Raw genomic sequence first — 13058 nt, forward strand, 5'->3', positions numbered from 1 at the left:
TGGCTTCCCTTTCCCCTCAGGGCCTTCATCTTACGACATGATGAACATCCATCCACGTCGTGATCGAAGCTTAAGCACCAAATACAGTCCTCGTGCGGATCCGTGATGGACATCATTTTTCCGCACTCCCTGCAGGGCTTGAAACCGGTCTTCTTCGACATCTTATCGAAACAAAGAAGCAGGAAACACAGAGAAATGAAACAAAGTCACAGTATAGCTACTGAGATTCCCGAAACCGTTAGCATCGACGCCGCGGAAAAAAGGGAACTGATGTCATCACGCCGGCGTGGGCCTATTATGGGCGTCGGTGACGTCAGCGGAGTCGCGAGCGATGCCGTGCCTCTATGACGTCCAAGTCCACGTCGGCGCGAAGCTACGAAAAGAATTTCCGAATGTTGCTGACGCAAGGGGGATATTCACAAGGTGAGGAATCCACACGGCAGATGTATCTATCAGAAAAATACATATATATTTTTATATATATATAACGCGTGTAGTGTCCTTTCACTTGGTATTAAAGGCGTTACATATGGTAAAACAGCTGGCTTCACATGCCCTCTTGAGTTTAGCCTAAGACTGCTTTGTCCATGCTACCACTAGGATAGCTGGTCTATAAGGTTGACTTTACAACCATCACCATAAGGGTTGTTTGGACTGATACAGGGTGCCCACTAGAATAGTGGACATCACATATCAGGCCAACTTCTCACAATTACTTCCTTGCACCGTCCTGGCTCTTCGTGCTGGCAGTTCCTCACCTACAACTTCATGTTAACAGGCATTGCGTCACACAAAAGTAACTGCCACACTACCAGGGAAACGCTGGTAGCCTTTGCTCACCAATGCTACTAAATGTTTATTCACCACACCATGGCTTTGCCACGTCTCCAGATAGTTCATCAACTCACTCAAGACGCTCTTTTAGTATAGCCCTGCTGTCACAAAGCCATACGTTTCATTATGATGCTATTTGGTTACTTTCTTAAGCATTCCAGACTCTGCGGGCTAAAAAGTTGGAACCTTCCAGACTGTTTACCCTGAAATTAGTATGAGCTGGTGAACATTTGCTTGAAAATAAAACAGCCTCTGATATAACCAGTTTTTTGACATGGTTAAACTCACTGCTTTTGGAAGGCAAATCTCTGCGACCAGGTAGCTGGGGTGCCCTTCGTCAGGCTCTGCTGTGATGGTGATCTCAGGGACTGCTGGAGAGCTGCAAACACAGAGGAATACTATTTAGCAAGTAATAATTGAGCAGTAATGCACTTCTCAGCATCACAAAAAGCAAACCTGTAATGCACCTAACGTAACCATTTCTTTTTCTTTGTACTGTTTTCCAATGATCAACTTTCTCTGTTAATCTTATTTTTATAACGATATCTGGGGACCACAGGTTACTTACCTTCATGGCTTGGCGGATGCTGGTTCAGATCATAACACTCCTAAGAGCAGTCCCGCACGCACACCTTTGCACTTGACCAATACCCACACTAATGAGCATGCACCTCTATAGATTGTGACTGGTACGGTGATACCAAACTTGTCTCTGTAAGCCTCATTCTTATCTCTGCTGACTGATGTGGGAATTGATGCTGTTGGCTACTGCTGGTAACTTTTATACCTGTATGTGTAGCAATGTTCCACTACGCTCTGAGGATGCACCTGATGAACTGTTTGTATTAATGTGTTCATAATGAAAATATTCAATAAAAAAACTTTAATCTTATTTTTATAATCGGAAGACATAATATTTCATTAAGAATACACAACTATAACACACTACCAACACGTTTTCAAAACATATAGCAACTTAAAACGGCTTGGGTCAGAACTGCTCTCAAGTCACAATAGTTTCGGCCAAAAATATTTGTTAAAAAAAAAAGTAACAGTTTTTGTGCTAGATGGGGAAGTGATAGTTCAAGAAGAAGCCCAGTAACACAATACTCTGCTGAATAAAGAGAAATCTTTGAAAATCAGATGCAGGTGACATGCCGGTTATGACAGGCATCCATATTGATAATGCAGTTGCAGAAGCAAATACACTAATAATGTAATGTGCAGGAAACAACTAGTAGCAATGCCTTTCTCAAATGACTAAGATATCACATACTTGCATAGCAGCACACTGCAACTCTTTTATCTTGAAAAACACAATTTTGTAATTAAAACCTCTATTCCACAATCTATGGAGAAAATACAAATTGTGCAAGAAAACGAAGCCTTATAATGTTCTCACCCTGTCCCTGTATATCCAATATTTTAGACAGATGGCGCATTCCAGGTTAAAGCATTTACATTTTGAATACAGACAACTAGTCTTGGGTAAAAGCTCTTTTTACTGAGTCCATGCTTGTACTAGGGTGGCACCAGGCAGCTTCTTCAGCTGAGGAAAGCTTGTACTAGGATAATGACTTAGGGCTCCTTGAAATTGTTTTGTTTTTATAAGAAGGAGGCGACTAAGGGATCCGTCTAATGAGGTCATGCAGGTACGAGGGTACACAAAGGTAGCAACTGAGGGCTTCTTCAACTAAGACCATGTTTTTTTAAAGGGCAAGATCTGAGGGCTCCAAATGAGGTTTGGCTTTTTTTTTTTATTTCAAATCATTTTTATTTGTAAAAGGAAAAAGAACAGTACAAAAAGTCTTCCAATATAGAGATGAAAAAAGTTATAATGCCTAAATACAATACAGTACAGAACCTAAAGAAATCACAAAGTGCTTGTAAAAGATGTCTGTGGACAAAATTACACAGTGGGAGAAACAAACTATGAAAACCTGCAAATGAAATCAAAGATACATACAGTTACACGGCATTTCTAGCCACCATCCTTGAGGTCTGGCACCAACTCTGCCTTAACAGGAGTGAACAGCGACAAACATTATATCACGGTGGGTCAAAGTGGAAGGAGGACATATCAAACGATCCCCAAAGTTTCTTGTTGGAAGGGCGCCATGTGGCCGATTGCAGTGCCGAATTGTCCGCACCCCTCAAAAACGAAATCCATTCCTGTCAGATTTTAAAATTTACCTCTGATGTATTTTTCCATTTGCACAAGATCACTTTACATGCAAGCGTTAACATCAAGTCTAAGAGTTGGCGATCATTTGTATCCAACAGATTTGGTTCAAGAGCTCCCAAAATACCATTTACAAACTCCCTTACAGTCGTCACATTGAAAACATGATGGATACATTCAAAGATCTTCCCCCAGTAGGTCTGTATTGAGGGGCAGTAAAAGAGCATATGAGCAAGCTCACCAGTCCCCGACAGGCAATTCCAGCAGGTGGGCGTGTCCCTCAAATTACATTTAAAAAGCCTGACTGGAGTCCAGAACGCCCTATTTAAGAGCATATATTTCGTTTGAAAAAGGATGGGCGATACCTTATTGGAAAGAGCAGTTGTATGTATCATGTCCCAATCAAATTCTATCCCAGTGGAATTAGGTTCGGCTTCCCATTTGGATTCGACCTGTCTGTGGGATTTCCTGGGCATTGGAAGTAGCAGTTTATACACTCTAGATACGAAGTGACCTGCAGACAGAAGGCGTGGCAGATGGGTCGCCAGCCAAGGGACGTGAGGGGAAAAGTTACGAGCTGATATAATAGCCTTTAGCTTCAAAAATTCAAAGAAGTCCATGTGTTTCCTGTAAACTTGAGAACGGGAGTGGTTGCGTGCCATCGTAAAAGTCCAACATCAAATTGATCCCTTTCTTGGACCACGAGTCCCAATACAGGGTTTTACCCTCACATTTAAAGTATGAGTTCCTCCACAGTGACATAAGAGTAGATTTTTTAATCCCGAGGTTAGTTTTATGTGTCTGGTCAAGTCTTAACAAGGCCCGTCTGGTGTTTAACATAATGTACTTAGAGTGAGGCAGATGAGACAGATGCATGGTAAGCAGGGACGGAAGAGGCGCATAACCAATGATAGATTTTTCAATATTTATCCATAGTGGGACATAAGATGGGGAGTCAGACAACCATTGTGCACCTTGTGTACAAAGGAACGCTGTTCGGTAGTTCCTAAACGAGGGAAGACCCAGGCCGCCTTTATCTTTAGCTAATTGCAATTTTTTCAGAGATATCCTGGCTTTCTTGCCGCGCCACAGGAACCCACCAAACAGCTTATCTACTTTATTAATGAAGTCGTCCGAAAACGTCATGGGGAGCATGCTAGCCAAATAATTCACTAGTGGGGTGGACATCATTTTAAGGGTCTCTGCTCTACCCCACCAGGAGAGGAATTTAGGCGACCACCCTTCCAACAAAGTGGAGATCTTTTTTAAGGTTATGTCCTCATTTATTTTCAAAGTGGTGATCAGATCTTTATCAAATTCTAGCCCCAGATATTTAAAACAGTGCGGTTGCCAGGTAAGGCCCGAGTCTCCCAGTACATCTCTATTGCCTATATTATTAAGAAGTTTGACCACCGTCTTATCCTTGTTCAGTTTGTAGCCTGAGACGCGGGAAAACTCGTCAATATTTTCCATAAGTGCAGGTATGGCTTCTTCAGCTTTTTCGGACATGATTAGTACGTCATCTGCATATGCGGTGAGTTTGACAGTGCAGTTATCAAATGGAATACCAGCAATTGCGTCATTGTGTCTTATGTGGTACAGGAATGGTTCTATGGCCAGAAGGAATAAAGAGAGTGATAGGGGGCAACCTTGTCTTGTACCTTGTTGCAAATTTAGGGAGGAGGAAAAGGAGCCACCCGCCCTTACCTTTGCGGAAGGACTAAAATATAGGGACATAACTAGCTTTGTGAATGTTTCACCCAGGTTGACCTTGTGTAAGACCGCTTTTAGGAAGGACCAGTCGACTTTGTCAAAAGCCTTCTCGGCGTCTAGTGTTATTGCAGCAGTGGGTGTGTTGAGAAGTTTTGCCTTTTCCAATACGTATGCTAGTATCCTAGTATTATCACTAGACATTCTATTTTTCAGGAATCCTGCTTGCGAGGGGTGGATCAGTTGAGGTAGGACCTTCTGAAGGCGCATAGAGAGGATCATGTGGAGGAGTGTGGCTCACTGATTAGAGCGGCAGACCCTGATGCAGAGGTCTGGCCCGGGACCAGGGTTCAATTCCCGTCGCGGCAGGGTCTTGAGCTCAAATGTCCGCGGACCCGATAATTCTCGGCACGGTGCCTACTCTAATCATGGGGTCCCACGCTGCAACTCTGGGCAATAGCTTGCTTAGTCTCCACACCGGCCCTAATCGCTAAGGATGCCTGGCTTCACCAGGGGGGTGCCCAGGAGTTGGGCGCCTCACAGGAACAGGCCAGGACGGGTTCCTCAGCGGTTTATTCAGCGCGGGGACACACTGGTAAGTGTAACCATGCGCTTTATAAGCTTCAGAATTACAATCATAGCCAAGATCTTGCAATCGAGGTTAATGAGGGAAATGGACCTATAATTTTTCGGGAAAGACGGGTCTTTCCCATCTTTTGGAAGTACTGCAATTATAGCTTCTGACAAGGTACCCTTAACTTCGCCTGATTCTTTTATTTCTTGAAAAAGACTCAGCAGAGGATCTATCAGTAGAGATGGAAAGGATTTATAAAATCTAGCCGTAAACCCATCGGGGCCTGGGGCTCACCCACTTTTTAGAGATTTGATTGCTTGATCTATTTCTATGGTCCCCTCGCGGCGGGATGCCTGACTTTCACCTTGTGGATACCCTGCTATCTCACAGGGGAATACCAGGAAGGGTTCCCTAAGCAAGCGCCGGGAAACCCACTGCGGGTAGCTGTGCGCTATATAAGCTCAACTACATTTACATTTACATTTACATATGGTCGTGATTGGTGCATTGAGGCTCAGTTGGTCATCAGTGGAGAGCCTTGGTAATTCGCATTCGCTTAGGTAACCCTGAATCTTATCCTCTTCCACAGATGTATTTTTGGCATATAGAAATTCGTAAAAGTCCTTAAACACCTCCGCTATCTTGTCCGGTTCTGAGTGAATGACCCCTGAAGAGTCTTTGATAACATTAATAGTGTTCTTCTGTACATTGAATTTCAAATAAGAGGCCAGGCTCTTACCTGCTTTATTTGATTCACAGAGTTTGAACCTCCTTCTTTTATCTAACCATACCCCTGCCCTGTCACTCACTATTTTATTATATTCATACTTTTTATTGGCAAGTGCATTCAGAGTCGAGTTATCTCTGATCCTCTGATGCTTACTCTCTAGAGACAATATTTCACTTTCTAATTCTTCCAATTTACGAATATGATCTTTATTCATCGCTGATCTAATTTTAATACATACCCCCCTTATGGTGCTCTTCAGGGCCTCCCATTTTACTAGATCGGTAGTGTCCCCCCTCTTGTTGTCAAGGCCGGTCCTAGGCATGGGCGGTATGGGCAGCTGCCCACGGCCTCGCGCTCAGGGGGCCCCGCCACCGGCCCCACAGAGTAGACCACAGAGCAGGGGGCCCGATATGAAATGCGGGAAAAGCGCTGCGCGCACTCGCGCAGACAGTAAGGCACTTAGAGGGGCCTCACATCTTCCCTTTCGCCCGGGGCCTCAGAAGGCCTAGGACCGGCTCTGCTTGTTGTGTTGTAAATATGAGCCGATAGCGGACTGTATAGTAACCCGGTGTTGTTCTTTATCTAGTATTTCGTCGTTCAAGCGCCACGGCGTCTGTCGAGACGAGGGCTTCATATTGGCTATAGATAATGAAATGCATGAGTGATCGGACATAACCCTCGGTTCTATAGATGCGTCCTCTATCCTTGATACCCCATTTTGTGTTATCAGAATGTAATCGATTCGGGAGTAAGAGTCATGTGGTGAAGAATAGAAAGTGTAGTCCCTTTCTGTAGGGTTCAGTAATCTCCAAGCATCTACAAAGTGAAATAGTTTGCATAGGTTGAGGAAGGCTTTGTGCGATTTATTCGGCCGAAAGGGGCAACGTGAATCTCTGTTTAAGGTAACATCCATGGGGAAATTAAAATCCCCGGCCAAAATGTGCACGGCTGAGTCAGGTACGGTTTCGATTTGTCTACCCAGATCATCCCAGAATTTAAGGTCATTAGTGTTAGGGGCATAGATATTTGTGATGTAGAATTCTGTGTTATCCCTGCTTAGTTTAGCTGTGATCCACCTGCTATTCTCATCCACCTCTGAAGAGAGAATTTCAACCTTAGACTTTTTCGCTATTAATAACAAAACACCATTTTTTTCCCTTTAGCTTCAGCTCCCACTAGTTCTGTGTAAAATTTATTCCTCAAATGGTAGAATTGTTTGGCATCAATTTTGGTCTCCTGTAACAGGACAATATCCCCCCGCTGTCTACGTGCATAGTCTAGTATCTTTTGCCTCTTGACAGGTTGGTTTATTTATTTATTTTTTGACATTTCTAAAGCGCAACAAATACCCGTAGGCGTCTCGGCGCTAAAACTGCCCTTATTTTCATTGGGGGAACTGGAAAATATGGTGGAAAATTATTGCTCAAAGAGCCAAGTTTTTAGTTGTTTACGAAACCGGAAGAGGGAGGGGCTTTGCCTGATATGTTGGGGGAGAGTGTTCCACAGTTTCGGTGCAGCCACCAAAAAGCGGCGATCGCCCCAGGAAACTGTTCTAGCCCGTGGAACAGTTAACTGGTGGAGAGTGGCTGATCGGAGCAGTCTACTTGGTTTATAGTGTTGGAGTTGCTCTTTCAGAAAGTGTGGACCTTGCTCATTCAGAGCCTTGTAGACTATGCATAAGGATTTAAAGTGTATTCTGTTCCTAATTGTAAGCCAGTGGTATTCCTTTATGACTTTTGAAGTGGGCTCAAACTTTGTTTTCCTCGCAAGCAGGCGAGCTGCGGCATTTTGAATGGATTGCAGTTTCCTTATGACTCTGGATTGTGCGTTGAGGAATAATCCGTTGCAGTAGTCCAGGGTGGACAATACTAATGAGCTAATCAAAGTTTTGATAGCTGTTTCCGGAAGAAACGGACGAATCTTCCTAATCATCTTTAATTTAAAATGAGCTGTGGATGCTGTTTTTTTAGCGTGGTCCATAAAAGTTAGTCCATCGTCAAAGATGATACCCAGGTTCCTAACCTTGGCTGTGGGTTTTGGAGGGATGCCAAAAGTTTCAGGCCACCAGTTTAGTGGCCAACTCGGAGAGAGGGGTCCAAAAATGACCACCTCAGTTTTATCCGAGTTCAGCCTTAAACAGTTGCTAGCCATCCATTCTCCTATATCAAGCAGTCCTTTATTACATTTCTTTGCCATTTGAGGCCCGTCACCTTTAATAGCTAGCACCAACTGAGTGTCGTCAGCATAGGAGGTTAGGCTCATCCCATGTGCTTTGATGACATTAGCAAGGTCCGACACATAGGTTGAGACCTTTTACATTCAGGGACAGAATTTTCAGTTTATCAATAGTGGCCACTCCAAGTGGTGTATTAATTGCGTTTTGTACCATTAAACCTGCTTAATTATCTTGGCAAGCATAGTGACAGACCAACCTAGACGGCAGGCATATCCAGCAGTTTGTCTAATCAACGTGCAACTGTTCAACAGTATCCGTACAAGCACAAAAACAAAAAGTACGAAATGGAAAAGAGTGAACATAATACAAATAACACATATACTCCCCCCCAGAACCCACATTCCCCCTCCCTCCCCTCCCCAACAGTGTGTAGTAGGCATGGTGACTGGAGAGAAATAGCAACACTTCCTCCCCGTGGTTCACAACTGAATGGAAACTTTGGAACTATTTCAGCAAACTAACAAACTATTGCCGAATTTAACCATAGTTATCTATAGAAGTCGAAGGTCTAGGCATTCGCGTGTCTAGGTAAGGTTACCCCTAACCTCGAGCAAAATCGAACTATTTTATCCCTGGGTTCAACAACAGTGGCCTAAAGTGTACACCTCATTATAATCAGACATCAGTATGATACATAATAGGCCTTTATATGGGCATCACCACAATATTCATCCTTAGAGCACGATACCCCTGTGGAGGAGCCTTGTTCCGTTTTGATTGTGACAATCGCACACACATACATCAAGAGTAGAACATACAGTGTTTATCGCAGTAGTAAAGCCTGCCAGCACGGAACGTTAGGATCATTGAGCCACCTGCTACATCAGGAAAAACAGTGAATGGGCCACGTGACGGGGTATAATATCAACCCGCCAGAGGGAGGCGAACAGGTGCAAGCAATCTTTAACCAAGTCTCGGTAGATTCAAAACGTTCATTGCACCCACAAGCCTCATTTCTGATCAAAGTAGCGGTTGCTGTCTATACGTGTGAAGTTCCACACCTGGTACAGTATAACAAACTGACATTTAGGAGAAAGCAACACAATTAGCAATACAATTGGCATAGAAGGAAAGGATACTCATTTGAAGCCGGAAGAGGAGGATGCAGTGGTATCAGAATTGTGGGTATCCATGACTAAATCCTCTGGGCCATCCAGCATCCTCTTGAGCTTTATAGGGTCCGTGAAGATGTGCGGGGAGCCCTGGACGACTACTCTGTATTTTGCAGGGCCCACAAAGCCATACTGATAGCCCATAGACTTTAGCTGAGGACGGAGTGCCAGAAATGCCTTCCTTACATCTACTGTTTCCTTGCTGTAGTCCTGTGAAATATATATTTTGGCATTCTTCCATAGGATATGGTTGTGCTTCCGGACAAAGTTAAGGATCTGTTCAACATGTTGATAGCGTAGTGGTTTACAGACAATGGGCCTGGGGCCTTTTTGGCTTTTGGTGATTCTTCCAGGTACTCTATGTGCCCTATCAAATTCAAGGGGCTGATTGAAGGTCATGCTAGTGGCCTGAGCGAACCATGATTCCAAGAACGGCACACAGGACCCCTGCGAATCCTCGGATCCCTCCGGATTACCAAAAATTCGAAGGTTTCCTCTACAATTTCTGTCTTCTAACTCGGCCAGCTTTCTTGTTGTCTGATCAGATGCGATGGTCAGGTGTCTGAGAGCGCTACAGGTCTTAACTTCGGTGTCTTCCAGCCTGCTGATCCTTGACTCCGTTTCGTCCAATCTGGCATTGGTCTCACGTATGTACTGTCTAATCGCCCCCACCTCTTCTTTAGTTGACTTGGCTAGATCCCTAACCTCGTCAAGCCTGCTTAGTATCATTTCCATTACATCAGCGTTATCTTTTTTCCCTTTGACAGGCGATTTTGGATTTGAGTGGTCAGATTTGAGTCTTTTCAGGTTCTTAGCTATCTCCTTGTTGTCCATAGTCACTGGTCTCCTGATCGCATCAACACCAGGGACTTGAGGTGAACCAAAATGAGTGTACTAAATCAATTATAAGGTCACACACACGCAGCTTCACGTAAGGACTAGTCAGATATGAAGAGACAGCTGTTGGGTCACAGGTAGCGTGCGAATTGTGTAGGCCAGAGTGATTTATTCAGCAATATGATTGTGGAACCTAACCTCAGCACGCTGTTGCATAGGTCGATGCATCCCGCCGAGATAGAAAGGATAACGGTGCGCCTTGTCGTCGTTTCACAATTGCACCTCGATCAGGGAACATTGACCAGGGAACCTGTCCTGAACGCTGTAGTTGTTAGGCGGAGGAGATTTATTATGGTGCGTCACACACGATGTAGCTCATACCCGTGACAGCATGAAACAATAAACTGTAGGTTGCTGCGTGTATTCAGGTGTTACAGAGCCTCGCCAGTACAGGTTAAACGGGATTCACCACTGCATTCCATGAGGGCGTGGGACACTCCTTTGGGTGTTCAAAGATATTCAGCATGCTCAACAGCCCTCCGCACCCTCATTCGTGGATTGCTGCACTCTCCCGAACTGATGAGGCAAGCGTCGCCATCTTGGAGCAAATTGCGTGTAAATGGGATCCTCCGTGTAATGCCCATTAGGTGTCAGTGTTAGCAGGACGGGTCAAGTATGTACTGCCTTCAGGTGCAGCCGTTGTGGGTGACAAATGGCAATGTAGCAGGTCTGCTCATGTAATACGGGAGCTGATTCCCGGTCAGAAAGTGAAGAGGACGCCATTTTAAGTAGGGCAGCGACGACTAGGGTAGCGTTGCTTGCGGGGCACCATGTGCGTGGGCTTACGCGTTTACGCGTTTACTCTAGACCATATTATAGCGAATAATGAGTGCACAATAAGTCTGCTGCGTGGTAATTTCGCCTCATGTTGGACCCATGAGCCGCGGCCGAAAGCCAAGTCCCGCTTATTAAATAGACACGCCCGCCATGTTGGGGACAGCAGATTTGCGTGCAGGCTCACCGTGTGTAGGACAACTTTTGCAATGCAGGCAGGAATGACTCACGGTTGGTCATAGGAGATCATACATGTTTTGCCGGGCCAACGGAGCGCAGTCCGCTCCGGTATCACGTGGGGAAAGACTGTTTGTAACGTCTTCAGTTCCCGGTCAAGGCAGCCATCGGATTGCTCACTTGCTCTCCCGGGCGCGGAGGCACTCGGGGGACTCGGCCGTATCTCCACTTCTCGGCCACCTCCAGACGCTATCAAGTGCTTGAAATGTTTCCCTCACATTCCGATCCCCAAATCTTTCATTTACTCCGGCTCTGGAGCGATGGAAAGTGTCCCAAAATTGTGGATAGACCCGGACCACTGGAGGAGGAAATCACAGAGCCGGCATTCCTCTCGGCGTCCAAACCACGCCGTTTGGCTTTTATATCAGTAGTACATGAGGGTTCCTTCATCTTAGGTTGTGCTTCTATAAGGGCAGTGATAATTGCTCTTTTAACTGATGGCTTGCTTGTAGAAGCGCTGACTAGGGAATAGAAGGATGGGATTAAGTGCAACATTTGCAAGAAGTCAAAATATCCACCTACTTTGTAGGAGGTTCTACTATTAGTGCAAGAAGCGACCGGAGCAGCAGGTTTTTAAACTCCAAAAAGATGCAAACAATTATTAATAGAACCCACCATATCTTACATAATTTTTGCTGGTAGCGTCCATACAATGTAAGTAGGTGTAACATTCTTTGCTGGCAATTACTTTCGGGAACTTCTGAGGAAGGCGGTATAAAGATAACTTACTCACCCTAGCAATCTAATTGCCACTTGGGTATGAATATATTTATGAATTTTTATATATAGCTGTAAACATGTCGTCTTGCAGCTGCTTCTAATCTACGGATGATTACAGTTTTTTGTTTCTTTTTTCTTTGAACGGATAACAGAAAATTATCATCATATACTAAAGGAAAGTGTATCTCAATCCTATTTTGAGAGGAAAAACAGTTGAAAGAAAACAAGCTAAATAGGGCTTAGCTGAGGAGGTAAATAAAGCTGGTAACATTTTAGAGAATATGAAGAACAGTGGATTGAGAAACAAAAACAACTTACGATTCAAGCTCACACACCAGAGGTCTGCTGCAGGGCTCTGGAGCTGGGCTGTAAAACAAAGAACACGGAGGTCAAAAACCGATCTGTGTAGACTAGAGTAATCCACAACCACAATAGAGACGCTAGAACAAGGCTAGTGTGAATGAAGCAGACCACTCACAGCCATAGAAGAACCTAAATGGACTCAACGGATGCCTTTACTGGTGGGCATATGGCTTATCTATGACAAAATGCAAGACATTCCTAGTTTGCACAGTTAATTTAACCCTCCGTTGACTGCCACAATGAAAAATTATTTCACACAAGACAGTGCATGCTATGCACAAACACAGAGACACTTAAGGTCACTCATTCCAGGGACATGCATTGGCTATGCTCCAAACTATTGTGAATTGCAGCAAGAGATGACCACTTTATGTGGCAAAGTCTTTGCAAGAATGTGAAGCGCTTACTAGGAAGGACTCTCGGCACTACAAAGCATAAGATACTAACAGGGGAGCCAGTTCTTTCGGTAAAACAATGGATGTTAGGTCTTTTACTAAATAGGAGCATGAGAGGGGAGGATTTTACTATTTTGGGGAGTGATCCAGGGTTTCAGAGCCAGTAGGCAATTGATTATTTCCCCAGATCAAGATTTGCAGAATTGTGGGATATTAAGTAAGAGTTTGGTAGAAGATCAGAGCCATCGCTTGGTTTGTAGCTTCGATTTTTGTAGAATAGGAAATCAGAGACTT

At 44.4% G+C, this 13058-nt stretch overlaps 1 protein-coding gene across 3 annotated transcripts in view; it reads right to left on the minus strand.

The window, feature by feature from the left end:
• The window catches only part of PIH1D1 (PIH1 domain containing 1), a 212552-nt gene that overhangs the window by 75745 nt on the left and 123749 nt on the right, over positions 1 to 13058 (minus strand). For all 3 annotated transcript variants that reach the window (XM_078655100.1, XM_078655103.1, XM_078655101.1), the window contains exons 8-9: positions 12325 to 12372; positions 1123 to 1213 (exon numbers count right to left, since the gene is read on the minus strand). In XM_078655100.1, coding sequence (XP_078511226.1) covers positions 1123 to 1213; positions 12325 to 12372 — 139 coding nt within the window. The remainder of the gene's footprint in view (positions 1 to 1122; positions 1214 to 12324; positions 12373 to 13058) is intronic.

The sequence above is a fragment of the Lissotriton helveticus genome, chromosome 7 (genome assembly GCF_964261635.1).
Source record: "Lissotriton helveticus chromosome 7, aLisHel1.1, whole genome shotgun sequence".
Lineage (NCBI taxonomy): Eukaryota > Metazoa > Chordata > Amphibia > Caudata > Salamandridae > Lissotriton > Lissotriton helveticus.